The 19,368-nt window shown below is 41.7% G+C and overlaps 1 protein-coding gene across 1 annotated transcript in view; it reads left to right on the forward strand.

The window, feature by feature from the left end:
* Positions 1-19,368, forward strand: part of Dok5 (docking protein 5) — a 148,423-nt gene that overhangs the window by 47,244 nt on the left and 81,811 nt on the right. The window contains exon 2 of the mRNA XM_036185022.1: positions 17,119-17,226. Coding sequence (XP_036040915.1) covers positions 17,119-17,226 — 108 coding nt within the window. The remainder of the gene's footprint in view (positions 1-17,118; positions 17,227-19,368) is intronic.

Below are 19,368 nucleotides of genomic sequence, written 5' to 3' on the forward strand. Positions count from 1 at the left end.
GTACAAGTCCAGCCCTTAAGCTGTATCTCTCTTAATACTAAATTTGTGATGCAGAAAACCAGATTTTTCTATTTTGAAGATTATTATTTCAGTAGACTCTACAAGATATGTGGTTGTTTTTCCTACATAAAAGCCAACAATAGAAGAAGAAAATTGTATTCTTTGATTACTATTGTAATTTTAGATAAAATATTCTCCGCCAATGCTGACGGCTATTTGCAGGCAGTGATGGGCACATACAAAAACCAGGCTATTGCCTCTTTGATGGCTGTCTCATTTTATCTGTTCTACGAATAACTTAGTGAAACCTCCTTTTACTGTCAGGAATGAGTTCAGTCCCTGAAAAAGGGATTTAGAAAGAAAAGGGCCAGTTTGCAGGCCAGAGAGATACTTAATTTGTTAAAGTGCCTGTGGTACAAGTGTGAGTCCAGATCCCCAGCACCCAGGAAAAAGCTCAGCCTGGTTGCATGAATCTGTAATCCTAAGGCTATGGAGGCAAAGTCAAGAGGTTCCCTGGGGCTCGATAGCCAGCTGGTCTACTTCAAACAGTAGGATCCAGGTTCAGTGAGAGACCCTGTCTGAAAATATAAGGTGGGAAGTGCCTGAATAAGACACCTCATATCAGCCTCTGGCCTCTACACACATAAGCAAACATACATGAACACGTAATACCCAACATGCACACACACACACACACATACACACACACACACACACACACACACACAATAACCAGTGGCTAGAGGATTAATTATGAAAATCTCAGGGTCACAAAGACTTTCCTTGGACTAGATATTAATGACTTGAGCTCAGGGACCAGGGCTTGACTTCATAGTGTGATAATTTTGTGACTTTTCCAGTGATGTCTCAAGGACATAAGTGTTTTGAGCTTGTAAGTCTTAGAAGAGTCATAAATGAGCAAGTACATGTGCTACACAAAGCTGAGTGACTGTCATTTAGGAGCAGGGGAGAGTCCCTGATGATGCTGACATAATAATGACAATATTAATAATTAATGTGTCCACAGATTTTAATTGCTCTCATCCTTAAATTTAGGGCCTAACACATTCACCTTGCAGATGCTTTTTTTCCCATTCCTTGGAAGCATGAGTAAATTTCTTTAAAAATAATTATTTCTTTGAAAAGTCATATTATTTACTCTTGTGTACATCTGTAAGGTCAGAAGACAAGTTGTAGAGGGCTCTTGTTTCACCTTGTGGGTTCAGGGGAACCAAATCCAGGCTGCTAGTCTTGGGAACAAGCCCCTTTGTCCACTGGGCCATCTTGCTCATCCAAGACTAGGTTTTTGACAGGGTTCTTCCCTACGACTTGTCCATGCAAAGGCTCAGCTGTCCTGTGTGACCAAGCAGTGTTCCTCCTCTTGAATCCTTGGCTTAAATCTTTACAGCCTATTACCTTTGGACCTTCCTGCCCTTTCCCAGCAGCATCTGTTCCTTGTGGAATTTTTTTTAAATAGTGTTTTCTCAACCATGGAATTCATTCCTCTTCCTTTGTTTGAGAGTGGCATTCTAATTTTCTATATCGAGCCCTCATACCGAATGACTTTTACTCGGTGTTGCCCAGCAATGTGGACGCTCAGAGTCTAAGCCGCGCTGACCCTTTCCTCCGAAGCCGTCAGTGCAGTTGGCTTTAGAAAAGGCCTTTTCAAATGAAACCTCTCTCACCTGGGAGTTTAACATTTCGCCACAGCAGATAGGTGCTTCTGCAATGTTGTTAGAACTTGTTTCTAATTACAGAAATATGTTTGTTTCAGCATACCTGGGAATTTATTCAGGTTGAGGGCCCCTGGATTTAGAGCAAACTCCATCGATGTTTGAAGATACTGATGTGACAAATGCCTGCTATCAAGGATGGCCATTTCCACAGTATAAAGCCTTTCTTCATGGTCTTAGGAAGGGGCATTTCATGGAGGGAATCTTTAAAGGGAAAATACATTGTATGGTCATTTGAAATGAAGCTTCTTTGAAGTCAGTGTCTCTCCATGTGGTGGAATGTTGGCGCTCTATGCATTTTGGACTTCTCAAGGCTGCTTGCTTGCTTTTTTTGGCCCCCCATTTTTGTATTTATGTCAAGGCTTGCTTGGAAATGCCAGCTGCATCCTGAGGCTCTTGACTCCACAAGCATTGTTTATGAGATTCCGGGAATTTTGTAAGTTTGTAATATGGTATTTCTTGGTTCATTTATTTGCTTGTTGGTTCGTTTACTCAGCCACTTAGATATAAAGAAACGATAGCTGGGTGCTCTTGAGGCCTTAAGCATTTGACATGATTAAGAGAGGATGGTGTGTGATTTTAGCCTCTAAGGGAGTGGTGTGGATGATGAGGCTGCAGTCAGATCAGTAACTGTGACTCCCGATGTTGATCTGAAGTCACTGTGTTTAGACCTGGGACTGCTGTAGAGGTGGTTGGGGGCAGTTTCTGACACTATGGCCAGTGGGGATGCTTTAAGGCAAGCAGTTCTCAACCTTCCTATTGCTGAGACTCTTTTACCCAGTTCCTCATGTTGTCATGACCTACAGCTATAAAATTATTTTCTTTGTTATTTCATAACTGTAATTTTGCTACTGTTATGAATCAAAATGTAAATGTCTGATATTCCAGATGGTCTTAGGTGACCCTTGTGCAAAGGTTGTTAGAACCCCAAAGGAGTCAAGACCCACAGATTGAGAACCACTGCTGTAAGGCCTCAGCTACTTCCAGAATCATCCACTCTCACTCTGGGAAGAGCTGTGAGACAAATGTTAGCAAAGTTCACCCAAGAACAGACCTATGAAAACATTTCAAACTTCCACCAGCAGGCAGGGACAGTGATATGCCTCTTTCCTATGGATGTACCCAGGACATTGTGCATAAATGGAACCTGAGAGATCTCTGAAACATGGAGAGAATAAGATAAGCTGGTTCATGCATGTTGCTAAAGATACCAGTAACCCAAAAATGTCAATAGGCACAGACAGAAAGGATGTACTGACAAATGTGTACCAATAAGAGAACAAGAAGCCAAGCAGGACAAAAAAGGTCAGAACTGATCTGATTCAGCTTACTGAAAGAGAAACAGACTGTGACCTGTGACAATGGAGTGAGGCCCTGGTCTTCAATCTCTATGAGACCAAGATGAATTTTTCCAACATTCTACCAAGGTAGGACCTATGAAGGCCAGGCTTGGGTCTGTCATTCCCTCCAGTTAATGATGAGCCTTCTCTACTGTAGTGCCTTTGGACACAACATGGGGAGTCTGGATTTTTACCCCACCCCAAACCATAGAGATGCTCTTCTACTGGAATGTGTTATAGAGAAGGTACAGTGGAGTCAGCATCACCCACAAACGATGACAGCCCCCACATTGAAGGGCTGCTGCAGTGAAGACAAGATGGTCAGATGGAACTCCCTTTCCTCGTGCAATCATGAGGGCCTCTGTAAGCATCCCGATTCTAAGAGAAAAACCTGGGTTTCTACATCAGTTGTGAAGGACACACTTTTTATACATCAGTCCTGAGGAGACACACTTTCTATCCATCAGGCATGAGTAGGCATACTTTCCAACCCGCTCCCTTCTGCAGCAATTTTAGAGAGATCTGGCTGAGATCAGTTTAATTAAGATCCAGAATCTCATACTGATGTCTCAGTACAAAATTTAGTCTTTATATAAACAATATCTTAACATAAACCAAGTGTGGTGATGAATACCTGTAGCCCCAGCACTTCAGAGGTGGAGGCTGAGGGATCAGAAGGTCAGAGTCATGCTTAGACTACATAGTGAGTTCAAGGCCAGTCCTAGCTACCTGAGATCCTGTTTCAGAAACCCAAAAGAGTATCAACATTGAGATGACAGAGATGGGTGGTGGTGGCTCATGCCTTTAATCCAGGCACTCGGAAAACAGAGGCAGGCAGACCTCTGAGTTCAAGGCTAGCCTGGTTTACAGAACGAGTTCTAGGACAGCTAGGACTTCACAGAGAAACTCTGTCTCAAAAAACAAACAAACAAAAACAACAATGAGAGAGAGAGAGAGAGAGAGAACAGAGATGATAGATACCCGACCAAAAAGGACATTAAAAAAACAATGATAAAACTGCCCCAAGTGAGTAATACAATCATGCCTGAAACACATGGAGAAAAGCTGAGGGATGGCCTCAACAGTAGAATGTATGAGTAGAAGAAAGGCAGAAAATAGAAAGTACAGAACAGTAGAAACAAAGAGAAAGCAGGATTAAAAAACCCCACTGTGCTCAGGGCTATAACAAATTTATAATATTTGACTACCAAGGAGAGGAAAGGGCTAGACAGGGTGTCCAAATGCATGGTGGTTGTGAAGAAATGTACCCTTCAAGTACTAAAGGAAAAGGAGCCATCAAAGCAGAATTTCATGTCTAGGGAAGATAACCTCCAAGAACAAAGGGGAAGTTAAGACATTGGCAGAGGGGATGAATGAGAATTTGCCAGCAGCAGCAGATCTGCCGCAGAAGAGTAGTTAATGGAAGATTTCTAAACAGAAAAGAAACAATTTAAGGAGGGTTGGGAACATCGAAGGGGAAGACCCCAGTAAGCAAATAGATGCGTGGTTATGAATGATTTTTCTTTCCTGAAGTTTTAAAATTTACCTTTGAAGGTTGAAGCAAAACTCATAACACTCTCTGGTGTAGTTCTGAATGCTTATATAGGAAATATTTAAGATGATTATAAACAGTTGAAGTAAAATGACACTGAAGATCATGAGGTTTATCCCAGGCAGACCCTGGCTCACTTTCACAAAAAAAATCTATATGTGAATGTTGATAGAAGCTTTTTTCATAACATCTAGAAACTGGAGAAAGGCCAGAAGTCCTTGAGTGACTGAATGGCAGCAAACTGTGACACACTGACACTGGAACACCACCACAGGGGACCCAGGTGAGTGAAATAGCCAAACACAAAGGTACATGCTGTGTGACTATGCTCATACAAGATTCATAAAAAAACCACAATTGCATAAAAGGATAATAAATGAGTGATTGCTGAGGAGTCACAAAAATATAAAACATGGAGGATTGTGGTGATAAAGAGCAGGTGAGGGGTTCCTAGTGATGGGAAAACTTATGGTAATAAATTGTGTACCCCAATAAAGCTTGCCAGCGGATCAGAGGACAGAGCCAGCCACTAGATTTGACATAGAGGCCAGACAGTGGTGGCATAGACCCTTAATCCTATCACTTGAGAGGCAGAGATCAATCTGGATCTCTGTGCGTTCAAGGCCACACTGGAAACAGAGCTAGGCAGTGGTGGCACACATCTTTAATTCCCAGTACTGGGAAACACACAGGCCTTTAATCTCAGAAAGTGATGGCAGGGCAGAGAAAGGTATACAAGGTGTGAGTAAACAGGAACTAAGTCAGTTCAGCTGAGACCCTTTCAGGTGAGAACTCAGAGGATTTCAGTCAGAAGATTTGTGGAGTTGGTGAGGTAATAGCTGGTGGCTGTGGCTTAATATGCTTCTCTGGTCTTTCAGTTTTTACCCCAATATCTGGCTCTTTTTTTTTTTTTATTATAACATCATTTAAGATTCAAACAACAAAACCCCACATGGATGTCTGTCTCCTGGTTGTGATATTGTACTAAGGGTTTATTTCTTGTTTGTGTATGAGTGTGCCCTTGTGAGTTTCTGTCCACCATGTACATGCAGTTACACGGAGGCCAGAAGAAGGTGTCAGAGACCGTGGATCATGAACCTCTGGAGCTGGAGTTACAGGTAGCTGTGAGCTGCCTGATGTGGGTGCTGGAACCAAACTCAGCTCCTCTGGAAGAGGAGTGAACATCCTCAACCACTCCAGCCTCTGGTCAGTGAGGCTATGTGGGGTTCATTCAGGATATTTTCTGTAGTTATATGTAAGATCCATCATTTTCTTCAATTAAAATGGTTACTTAGGCCTGGGAAGGTGGGAACCTATCATGAAAGCATGGGGACTGGAGCTTGGAGCCCCAGAGCCCAAGTAAAATGCCTGGTGGACATGGCTACTGCCTGTAATTCCACTGCTGACAAGGCAGAGGCAGGGAACTCTTGGAGCTTTATTGGCATGCTCTGGGTTCAGTGAGAGACCCTGCCTCAGTGAATAAGGTAGTGAGCAATCAAGGCATACTCCTGATATCAACCTCAGGCCTTCACATGCATGTACATCCATATGTGTGTGTGTGTATATATATATATATATATATATATATATATATATATATATGTGTGTGTGTGTGTGTGTGTGTGTGTGTGTGTGTGTGTATGCCCCACACATATAAACACATATGCCTACACACCATACACATGCACATTAAAAATGGTTAATTAAATATTTTTGCTTACTATTTTGGGATCTTGCTTGTTCTAAGAGAACAGCCTCTTGTCCTCATTAGAGACAATACTATACAGAGGTGTGTGATCACAAAATAATAACCCATGACTTAACAGTTCATATGTGAATACACCCAACCATAATCGACAAAGCCAGTTCAGAATAAAACAACTGACTATTAAATTGTTATAATTGTTGGTATTGATGAGAAGTGATTATATGTTTGTTGTTTGAAGATTTGGGGTGACTTGTACAGAAATTCCATCAATGACCCAATGAACAGGAAAGAATCAGCCATAGAGCTAAAAGGGAAAAGAATCTGGAGGGATATTCATTCATCCTTGGTTATGGAACAGAGCATTTTGAGAGGTATATCTTTGTGTCTACAGGGAGATGTTGGGATTTAAACTATGATGTATGCATGCTGGGCAAGCACTAATTCATTAAGCTATGCCCCAGCCTTCCTTTTGCTTTTGAATTTTGAGACAGATCCTCACTAAGTTGCTTAGGCTGGCTTTGAACTCACTTTGTAGTCTGAGTAAGCCTTGAATTTGTGATCCTTATGACTCAAGGCAATGAGTATAAAGTCTAGCAAGTGCTCTAGCATTGAGCTACATCCCAGTCCAATCATTTCCTTTTTTAATGCCACCAAATACTCACTGGAAGAGTTCTACCAAAAGACTGGGTTTCAAGAAGACCACCTACAATCATCCTCACATGTCAGGTTTAGTGATGCATCCTGGGATAACTGGGGTTTGTCTCTGCACACTAGAAAGTGAGCACTCTGGACTTTGCTTTGTATAATGTCATTTTACCAGGAGTATAGTGCCTACCATATGGTTGATTTTTAGAAACACTTGTAGAACTGAAGAAACAAAGGAGAAGGAAAATGTATATGCTGTCTTTGTCTGCAGGCAGGTCACCACCCACATGGGTATTACAAGCTGGTAACCACTGTGGATCCCTTGCTGCATACTGAACTGTATTATTAATATTTTAAAGATGCTAAATCATCCAAATTTCAAGACCTGCATATAGAAGAGATAGTATTATCAATATATTTTAAAAGTTGTCCTAGCGATCATCAACCCGACAACCTAGAATCACCTGAAAAAACTGAGTCTTGGTTGGCAAATTGTCTTTATCAGATTGGCCTACAGACATGCCTGTGAGGGATTGTCTGGACTGTTAATCGAAGTAAGAGAGCCCAGCTCACTGTGGATGGCACCTTTCTCTAGGTAGGTGGGGCTGGGCTATAAAAAAGTACAGGAGCCTGTGAGGGACATTTCACATTCAAAACTGTAAGACTTGTCCCAGCCAGCGTGTGTTGCCTACAACAGCTTCCTAACTAGCCATTCTACTTCTGCTAGTCAGCACACTTGTGGTGTGTTTAGCATGTTGCATTCTGCTCTGCTCAAATGAAATGTTTCACTTCACTAAGAAAGAATTTCACTCAAAGAAAAAAACCAAGCATTTCCCAGGAGAGCCACCATGGCTGCCTGATACGACCCACGCTCAGCACCTCTCACATCTTCATCTCCGCAGTCACTATGCCTTTATCCTGGTATCTCTGCCAGCTTCATGTCCTGTTGTTGCCTTCCTCTAAGAGCTACTTTGCAGCTGTTCCTGGCCTCTGTACCTGCCACAAGTGTAACACAAATCTTAAAAGGTGAAAGCTGAAAGATCAGAGAAGCAGAACAACCAGCTAGTAGCTTACATCTACAAAATTCTTAGCCTCAAGAGAGTGAGTTCCTGTGTCTGCATGCATATAATTTTCTGTGTCCTGCCATATTACTTCCAGGGATTAAAGACATGTGTCACCACTGCCTGGTTCTGTTTCTCTCATGTAGCCAAGTGTGGCCTTGAACTCAGAGATCCAGACAGATCTCTGCCTCCCACATGATAGGATTAAAGGTGAGTGCCACTACCGCCTGAACTTTATGTCTATTTTAGTCGCTGGCTCTGTCCTCTGATCCCCAGATAAACTTTATTGGGCTACACAATATATCATCACACACAAACAAGTCTCTTCCTTGGCTCATATTTCTTCATGGTTCCTAGCCCCACAGGTTGTATTGTTTGTAGAGCAGATGATGCATAAACAAACCCATGTACACACTTGTTCACATAGACACATGAGTAATATTAACCAGAAGCCCAGTGGGTGCATTAGATTCTCTCCATTTTATTTATATTTATATCTTTTGTGCTTAGACAGTGTCTAATGTTGTTCAGGGACCTGATGAAGGTTGGATGAATAGATTAATGAATGACATCTTGAATCCAGTGTTTGAATTCAGTGCTTACTCAGTTGTTGAGATTCTCCGCGTGCTATTTGTCTTAGTTTTTGTTTTGTTTTGATGTGATTTTTTGCTGAGTCTCATTAAAAATAGAAGCTAGATTAATCCAGCTAATATAATTCTTAGAAAAGAAATATTTTTTCATTTTATTGTGTGACAATTTCATACATATGTAGATTTAAAAAAATTCGATGTGAGGTTGTTTTGGCTGCATGTGTGTCTCTGCAATGTGTGTGTGTGTGTGTGTGTGTGTGTGTGTGTGTGTGTGTGTGTATGTGTGTGTTACCCACTGTTGACAAAAAAGGACACCAGATTATCTGGAACTGGAGTTAGAAATGATTGTTACAGCTGCCATGTGGGTCCTCTGGAATTGCAGCCAGTGCTTTTGACCACTGAACTGTCTCTCCAGCCCCATACACACATCATGTTTTGATTAAATCCATCCCCATCTCTCCTCTCTGACTCGTCTTGTACTTCCCCTTTGAAATTCTCCTCATGTGCTTCCTTTTCCATTCTGTATTTCTGAGAACAGAAGGGAAAGAAGGAGCTGGAAAATGTGCATAACAATGTCTTGCTTTCTTCATACTGTTCTACTGCACTGGCCAGAGAATGGCTCCCTGTATTCAGCAGGAGTGAACTGAACAGTCCACGGCAGATATTGATACCATAAAAGCTCTTTCCAAGCAGCATATAACTATCATTATTAGCTTTATCTTTTGTGGTACTGGGGGTGCAGCCTGGGGTTTCACCTCTGGATGATAGACAAGCATGCTACATACTGTTTTGGATTATACTAACAGCTCCACATTTAACTATAGGATATATAGTCAGAAATGAAGACTGCAATGAAGAAGGCCTAAAAATGATGTCACATGATAGGGAAGGCCAGTTTTGGATGCTTTGTTACATCCTTGGTTTTCCCTTAAAGGTAATAGTAATCCTTGAAAGTGCTTTATGCAAAACAAAGATGTGGTCACATGAGTGTCTAAAGATGCCCCAGTGGTAGGTAGAAGGCAGATTAAAGAAGTTTGACTGAAAATAGAGAACTCTGAACTGCAGATGCTGTGGGCTTAGGTTAGACTGTTATACCCCCACCACATACAGAAATACAGACCCACTGGGTTTGTGTATTGTGTTAGAGAGTTCATTGTTTTTAAAAAGAAAGTGTTTGTGTGTGTGTGTGTGTGTGTGTATGTGTGTGTGTGTATGTTATGTATGTGTGAGTGCATGTATGTGTGCATGCTAAAAGTATATATTATCTATCTTCCTATATTGTTCATCTATTTATTTTTTAAAGATTTTTTTGTGTGTGAAAGAGTCAGAATTTATAAGTTTGCATGAATAGCTGATTGAAATAAATTTGCTAAATTAATATATGATAATATATGAGTACATAATTTGGGGGTAAAAAACAGGAATTTCATTTTTAGGTGAATAGTTTTCACACTTAACTGTTTGGCGTTTTCCATGGTCTTGGGCAGTATCATTGTAATGATGGACTGTTTTCAGTTTGTAGGGAAGATGTGGTTGAAGCAGTCAGCTGCATCATTTGTGTGTTGCTAATGGTTACTTCAGAGAACTCTATGCCCACATGTTTGCATGCTTCTAGTTATTTCCTAGGGGTAAGGGAGTCCTAGAAGTTTCATTTCTGGGTTAAATTATAGGCATCATTCTGCTTCTGGAATGGTTGTTTTAATTTATACCATTGGTCTGTGGTGCCACTGCTAATTTATTGCCTATGGATGCTTTTTAAGTATTTCAAATTCTCTTTAAACACCCTTTGTTTATGATTAACTAACCTATCATTTTGCTGGTATTTTTCTTTGCAGGGAATTTAAACTGTTTCTTGAGACCTACATTGCAATTTATTTTCAAATTGCATTTTCCCCTTAAAACTCAAAAAGTACATACAGACAAAAAGAAATCCTGTTGTTTCTTCATTGATTTTGTTTTTTTTTTTTTGTTGTTGTTGTTGTTGTTTGTTTTTGTTTTATTTTTCATTTTTTGAGACAGGGTTTCTCTGTGTAGCTTTTCGCCTTTCCTGGATCTCACTCTGTAGACCAGGCTGGCCTTGAACTCACAGAGATCTGCCTGCCTCTGCCTCCTGAGTGCTGGGATTAAAGGCGTGAGCCACCACCACCCTGCTCATTGATTTTTTTTTTCCTTCAAAAAATACATTGTCTTAGGTTTTCTATTGCTGTCAAGAGACACCATGACCTCAGCAACTCTTATAAAGGAAAAACATTTAGTTGGGGAGGCTTATGTTTTCAGAGGCTTAGTCCATTATCATCATGGTGGGACATGGTGGCATTCAGGCAGACATGGTGCTGGAGAAGTAGCTGAGATTCGTACACCTTGGCTTGCAGGCATCAGGAAGTCTACTGTCTCAATGAACGTGGCTTGAGCATATATGAGACTGCAAAGCCCACCTCCACAGTGGCCCACTTTCTCCAACAAGGCCACACCTACTCCAACAAGGCCACACCTCCTAATAGTGCCACCCACTTTGGGGCCATTTTCTTTCAAACCACCATGTGCACCATTCTGAACTAGATTGTTATTCTGTAAAGCGGTGTTGGTAGCAGCCCATAAGTTAGGACTTGGGAAATGCTGAAGAGTCCCCTCTTTTAAGGTTCAGGTACCAACTTCTAAGGATCCTCACTAGCAAGTTGGAAGTATGAGTTGAGATAGCATACACACATGACCTTCACAGGCCTGGAAACTTACCTGTCCTGCCCTCAGTTATGTTTCCGAACAATGCTATTCTATTGTCACAGGAGAAATGTGCAGTTACTGGCAAGCAGGACGGAGAGGACCTATTGCTTGGCTCACCCCTGTCTCCTATGCCTTGTAGCTTACACTCTTCTCTCTTGATTTCCACATTGTATGGGCCAATGACACCTTCTATAGATGTTGGGGAATCTTTAGACTTCAGCATTTTATCTGTCTCAAAGGGATAGAGGAACTGACTTTGGAAGGGCAGAGTCAGCCAGAGGGAAGGGCAAGGCTCTCACAGGCAGCCCAGGTGATCAGCTGTCACAGGAGTCTGTCAGCCTGGACTCTCAGCTTGTTGCCACTGTGACTACAGAAGCCAGTGAGGTTGAAAGATAGAGAGGGGAGAGAAGATACGGAAAGTGGAGGAGTTGCATGTGGTACTTCCTGAGGCATCAGCAATGCATGCTTGGACTTTCAGACTTCTGCCAAGAACACAGACTAAAGGAGAACAAGCTAGAGTAGGAAGCCTGGTCAGTGCAAACACTTCTTACACACTGCAGAGTAGGAAGCCTTGTCAATATGGACACTTCTTATGTACTTGTGTCCTTAGGATCTCAATTTCAGAAACACTCTCTTAGACACTAAAGTGGTTGCCAGTGAATTAAAGTCAAAACTTCAACTATACACTGGAATAGATGAGCTGGGAATCAGTGGTCCAGATGAAAGCATGCACTGTCATAGTTAGATGTCACTTTTTAGGGCCAATAAGCAAGATGCTCACTTCTTTTCTTTAATAAATATTTTTATTTTATAATTAATTTAATTTTACATATCAGCCATTGATTCCTCTGTCCTCCCTCCTCCCACCTTCCAGCTTCCCCTCCCAATCCACTCCCCCATCCCCACTTCCTCCAAGGCAAGTTCTCCCCTGGGGATTCAGCCAAGCATGGTAGATTCAGTCCAGGCAGGTCCAGTCCCCTCCTCCCTGCACCAAGGCTGAGCAAAGTGTCTCAGCATAGGCCCCAGGCTCCAAAAAGCCAGCTCATGCACCAAGGATAGGTCTTGGTCCTACTGTCCAGGGGGCCTCCCAAACAGTTCAAGCTCATCAACTGTCTCACTTATCTAGAGGGCCTGGTCCAGTTCCATGGGGCTCCTCAGCTATTGGTCCACAGTTCATGTGTTTCCACTAGATTCGCTATTTGTCCCTGTGCTTTTTCCAGTCATGGTCTTGATATCTCTTGCTCATATAATCCCTCCTCTTTCTTGCCGATTGGACTCCTGGAGTTCCACCTGGGTTTGGCCATGGATCTCTGCATATGCATCCATCAGTCACTGGATGAGAGTTCTATCATGACAATTAGGGTGTTAGGCCATCCGATCACCAGAGTAGGTGAGTTCAGGCACTCTCTCAACCATTGCCAGTAGTCTATAGTGGAGGTATCTTTGTGGATTTCTGGGGACCTCTCTAGCACTCTGCTTCTTCCTATTCCCATGGGGTCTTCATTTATCATGGTGTCTCTTTCAGGGAGCAGGAGTTTCCAACTGGATCAGGAACAGAGTGGAAGATTCTCATTTCTAACAGGAAGGTTGACCTTTGCACCTGTTTGTGCTTTGCTGGGGGTTTAACTTTTCTAGGGAAATCCAGATGTCCATGTTAATAGTTTTCTAGAGCACAGCAAACAAAGTTGACTTCTGGCTTGTTTCAAGGAGCTTCGGGACCCTGGGTAGATGTCTAAGCTCACTCTTGCTGTTTCTCTCCCTATAATGCAGAGACAATACTTCCCAGGTTCCAGCTTTGCTAGAAGGAGTCATTGAGATGATGCATACAGAAGGGTCATCTTTCTGCAATAGGCAGAGGAGGAATCCAGAGGCAGCTTGCTATTGGTATTCATATTCTGAATGAGAAAAAATACTTGGTTTGTTTTGGAGAATGGTCAAAAGATTGTGGAAGGGTAGGAGAAAAGAGACAACTCAGGACTGTGTAGCTGAGGCTGATCTTTAAAGTTAGGATAGTGCTGGGGAAGAGAGAGCTGATATGAATGTAGGAAATAAGTACTGATAAAATGGAAAACACCCATGACCTGCCCCTTCCCCTACATGCAATGTATACCTTAGCTTCCTAGAACAAAGGAGTTATGAAAAACCCAGTACCATCCCAAGGTTAAAGAGTGATGCTCGCATTCCACAGGGGGAGGCCCATAGGACAGCAACTCTTACCTTCACTGTGGACACTAGATACTTGGTGGAAGGGATTAAGAAGCCTCAGGCTAACATTTTAATATAAATTTAGTGAAGTAAGATTTTGCCTCATGGCAGAGGGGGGATAAATGGGATTCTTACACAAGGCTTATTCTCCACTCTGTTTCCCCAAGCAGGAACTTGACAGATAGGTTTTTATGTTCATCAAAGATGGCCCAGAGCTATGATTTGAAAAATTCTACTACATAGAGATTAGTAAATCAAGGCTTACAACCCAAATCTGGCTCATTGCTTAAGTCTGTAAGTCAGAGCTGGAGCAGAGGCTCAGAAATTAAGAGCACTTGTTGCTCTTGCAGAGGACTTGACTTTGGTTGCCAGCGCCCATGCTGTTCCTCTCCTTCATATATGGAATCTTAGATTACGTGTTAATCTCTAGCAGTGAGAATGAGTCATTGTTGTAGTTGTGGTGAAGGTACCTAAGAGAACATAACATAATGGTTGATCTTGATTGTGATCTTGGAGGGCTCTATCCATCCCTTGGCTCTCTGTTACAAGAGCTGTTAGTAACCATCTTACATAGTACAGAATGTCCCTTCATTAAAAATAAATAAATAAAATGACTGCTCTACACTCAAAGAGGAAGAAGAAGACTAGCCAGGAGTTTGAAGCCCGCCAAAGATATATGGTAGAACTCCTTCAACCCAACACATCAATATTAGATATCTCAATCTCAATACAACATCTCTGACACAAAATTCTCTGCTAATGATATATTTATCATTAACTACCAACTGCTTCTGGCCAGGGAACCTACTCAGGTGCATGTCAAGTTCTCAAGACAGAGTGGGGGCAGCGAATGAAAATGGGAATTCAGCTTTTTTAATAGCCCCCACACATCATGTTTCACCTTCAGTGTGTGTCTCTGGAATTCAAAATGGCAACTGATATGTTGTATCAATTATGAAAGAATGCTCCATGTAATGAGATCTCAGAGTCTCATTATGATTGGAGAATTCTCTTTTTATAAAATTTGTTATTGCATTTATTAATGTAACATTTTATTTTTTTCATGGGTGAGGGTGTAGGTGACACAAGGATGTCAGGGGAAACCTTGCAGGACTTGGCTCTCTTCTCCACCATGTGGGTCCCAGGGGTCAAACTCGGGTTGTTAGGCTTGACAGCAAGGGTTTTTATCCAGCAAGTCATCCTGTCAGCACCAACCCTTATTGGGAAAGTCCATGCTGTCAGTCCCAGGTGGGAAGCACTGCACTGTCTGAAGGAACATTACAAATAATCCATGCATTGGTCTGAAATCGAAAATTAAATATATGGGGGGCATACTGAAGAGTAGATTTATATGGCCTGATCACAGTAGGTTCTTATTTAGTAGACTTTGTCTGATCTCTAGGACTCTGCATAGTTAAGGGTGATCACCAGTGAGGCTAGACCACACTTGGAGCCACTGATGGAAAATGGATGTGGAACAAAGGAAGGATCAGGAGTGTTCTAATCCTGTTGAAATTCTGTACTGCTTAGGTACATATCAGGTATTTGCACAGTGAAATTTGCATCTTAGCCTGTTCTTTCTTATGCCACAGTCAGACTGTCTTTATTTCCTGAACGACAAGTGTATCTTAATCCATTTTAGAGTTATCTTACATCTTGGCTGCATTGAATTTATTTTTTGTTTGAGGTTTCATTTAAAAAAAAGTTATGTGTATGTTTGTGTCTCTATGTTGGGTGTGTGTGTATGAGTTCAGTTCCCAAGGAGGCCAGAAGAAGATGTTGACTCCCTGGAGCAGGAGTTATAGGCTGTTAAGCAAGTGCTCTTAACCACTCAGCCCTTTCTCCAGCCCCTGCATATGACTTATAGAACATTATTTTTGCTGTTGTATTGCTATAAAATTGCACTTTTGTGTCTTATTGTTCAATAAAGCAAAGAGAGAGGCACAGAGTGAGAAACAAAAGTCTGCTAAACTTCATACAGATGGGTCAGAGATGGTGCTCAGTAAAGACGCTGGAATGAGGGCTCTTTAGTTTGCATGCAGCAGCCTTTGGAAGGGAGCCAGGCGAATCCTGGTTTGACTGAGGAAAAAGTGAACAGATCTCCAAAGTTAAAAATGCTCTCATTAAAAACAAGTGGGTCTGAAAAGTGGAGATAAAATTAGGAAATTTAAAATACCCTTTTTTGGGGAAAGTGTCTTTTTCTTGCAGCGGGAGTACTTTTTATTTTTATTTTTACATACCTCTAGAATGTTCCATTTCTGAGCCCATTTCAGAGGCATGTGCAGAAACAGGAGGTTGCCAATAAAAAGGAAGAAACCTTTTCCTCACACTTGATGCGAATGAGCGAGTGACATTTGCCGCTGTAATTACAGTCCTTGGTGGCGGTACAATTTTAGTGAGCCAATTGACTCATCTGCTCTTCAGACATAATCTCGATGTTGATAGGACTCTTCTGCCAACAGCAGAGCTCAGAATGCTAATTTTCATGGATGGCTCTCCACCCTGAAAAAGACTTTTGTGCACAAATCTCACCTATCCCTTTGACTTATCTTCTTATGGTTATTTAGTAATTTATTAGACTGTGATTTAATGACCAGAAAGAGAGGGTATGGGGGTGAGGACAAGGGAAGATGGGAAAAGAATGTAGATATCGGCCATTAGATTTAGACTGACGTCAAAAGCACAATGCATACTTCTGGGTATTTAAGAAATAATGAAGTTGTGGAAATGGGAGGATGAGAACTCAGTCAGCCAAGCTCTTCTGTGTAAGCGTAAGGGTATGAATTTCATCCCCAGCCAGGGTAAGAATTGTCATGTAACCAAATATTGTCATGTGGCCATCAGAGGTGTGCTGCTTATTAAGCAATTCTAAGTATCAACATTTAGAAGCACTTTGATAACATGACCATTTAGGAAAACAAGAGTATAGGTTCCCTCCTAGAGCTCAGGATGTCTGTCTTTAGTACCATGTAGGTGAGCAAGGTGGGTTAAATTATCCATAATAGAAGCATGATAACTTTGACACTCCTTACTGCTGAAGACTGAATAGTTTCTAATTCTAATTGTTATATATAACAACGTTCTATTCTATATCCAGTGGCATCAGACCCATTTGACTCTATACTCTGCTCTAAGCTTCAGAGAAGAGAGGATTCATCTCTGCATCCCACCTGGGCAGAGACAACTAATGTATGTTAAGTCGCTAGGACAGATGGATAAATGGTACACAGCAAGATTTCTGACAGTTAGTAGCAAGTCCAGATTCTTCACCCTTCTGTCAGGTACTAGCAGATTTTTATTTCTGGAATTTTTCCTGAAATCTACTAGTGATCCATATCAAAACATGGAGAAATCAGCCCTCACGTGCTTACATATTTTGATTCCAGTAACTGTCAGAAAAACATGGTTTGCTCATTTTCCCCGACTCTTACTTTCCCAGACCAACCTTCATTTCCAGTGTGTGAGCATTTCACAGGCGAAAATGACAAAGGGAAATGTTGAAGTGCAGATGACAGAAGCAGTCAAGTCTGGGGATGCTGAACTGTTGCTGCATTTCCTTGTAGATTTACCAACGATGCTGGTTAGTGTTCAAGAAAGCGTCAAGCAAGGGTCCAAAAAGGCTGGAGAAGTTCTCAGACGAGCGTGCTGCTTACTTCAGGTGTTACCACAAGGTAAGAGCCTGCAAGCTACACCTCTCCAGACCTTGGCTTGGAAGGAGGTAGCTTGCACTTACTGGGAAAACACATCCAAATTATTGACAAAGGTCCCTATCATATTTTTTATGTGAATAAAATATCTGCAATGTAATATACTTACTGCTTATTAAAAATGATTAATGTAAAACTGTTCCTGTGGTTTCCTAATCTTTTAAAATTATTTTTCTTTGTTCTTGAGAATTTCATGCATATTCCAATGAAATATGGTAATATCTGTCTACTGCTATAATTGGAGGCATGAACCTGTGAGAGGAGGGCCTAAAAAAGAGGCAGACTATAGTCTCATGCAATAGCCAGCTTTATTCAGAACACTGGACAGTTCATACTCTGAGGGTTTAAGAAGAGTCACGAGAGTAAGGTGTTCAGTCTCCAGGAGAAGCCATGCACGGCAAAAACAGGTTTTTCCAGAGACGCACATGAATAACAACAGCATACATGCCAAGAACAAGTCTGTGTTTTGAAGAATCGGAAGTCACAAGACTCTGTCCTGTTTTCTCACAAGCACTCAGAATTCTCATAGGATTCCATTCTTGGACTGGATTCTGATAACATACACCCCGTATTTCCTCATCTAACTCCACTCACCTCACCCCTAACACACTCCCCTTCAACCCACATCTTTCTTTTTACTTTTTTAAAAAAAATAATCCACTAAATTTAATTAATGCTGTCCATATGTGCATGGTGTGGGACCATCCACTGGGCCTCTTTGCCCTTTAGAATTTTATTTAAAACCAGTAGAGACTCATCAGTATGGAAGCCTGACTATGTGGAGGAAGGGAACATTTTATTTTTTGTGCAGTTTTTTTTTTGTTTGTTTGTGTTTTTTTGGTTTTTCGAGACAGGGTTTCTCTGTGTAGCTTTGCACCTTTCCTGGAACTCACTTGGTAGCCCAGGCTAGCCTTGATCTCACAGAGATCCACCTGGCTCTGCCTCCCGAGTGCTGGGATTAAAGGCGTGCACTGCCACCACCGCCCGGCCCTTGTGCAGTTCTTATACAAGTGTGGTGTCTTGCTTGCATGTGTTTAGTTTATATAAATATGGGAAGCAGTGATGTGCTGCTAAACCCTTGTATACTTTCTAAAGCCAACCTCTCTGATTCTATTTTAAATGACTAGTACCCAATCAAGTGCATCCAGATGTATATGTTGCATGCCAGTTTGCCCAGAAAACAATGTCAAAGGCATGGCTTGATTGACTTACTTGGGAGGCCTTACCTTCCAAGGTAGTTTCAAGTGTCCAAAGCACTATTTGGCTTGTAATTTGGATAAATAATATAGAGTTGCAGTCTCTATTAAAAGTGTGGTGGTCCTCAGCTTGTCATGAGGATCTCTCTGCAATCCCCTCATCTCTGAGGCCTGTGTGACCTTTGTTGAAAGAATTCAAATGAGTCAGAGTATATTGCAGAAGACAGACTTGGCTTATTACAGAGTAAAGTGAGGCACTCTCAAGGGGTAATAGTGGGCAGTGGCGAAAGGGACCACTGTGATTAACTCCATTATAGGCAGGGTTTATATTATTCCTAAAGCCTCCAGAACAGTCAGCATTCCAGAGGGATGCTTTCCTGCAAAGGGATTAGATCAGCAGCTGCATATGGACTAACTCTTAAGAGAGAGCCTTTGCTCTTTACTGTGAAGCCTCCACTAGACAGTATTCATGAGATGTTCTCCATCATTCTGAAAGCCATGTCCTGGCCCAGGACCAGAGATAAGGCAAACTATCCTTCTGCTGACCATGATCAGAGGTCTGCAATTTCAATTCCTGGGTTATAAGATATTGATTAAGTGGGGTGAAGGGGTGTGTACCCCTCCCCCACAAACCTTCATATCTGTCAGTGTCTGTTACCTGATGATCTCTTCTCTTCAGAACCTCAGCCAGCCTCTGCTCTATAATTCAACAGATATCTGTATAATTCGTTCATTGCCCTTCTCTCTTTGTGTGTATAAACTCCAGTTATTTCCAGAAATAATTCATTCTTTACGAACACTTATACTACCTTTCTGGGTGTAGGAAAACAAAAGAGAAAGAGAGTAATGGGCTGTATTTTGCTGGAAGACACAAGTGCACCTAACAGAGGAAGACAAGAACGGACACTCT

Source organism: Onychomys torridus, chromosome 4 (assembly GCF_903995425.1).
Source record: "Onychomys torridus chromosome 4, mOncTor1.1, whole genome shotgun sequence".
Classification (NCBI taxonomy): Eukaryota; Metazoa; Chordata; class Mammalia; order Rodentia; family Cricetidae; genus Onychomys; species Onychomys torridus.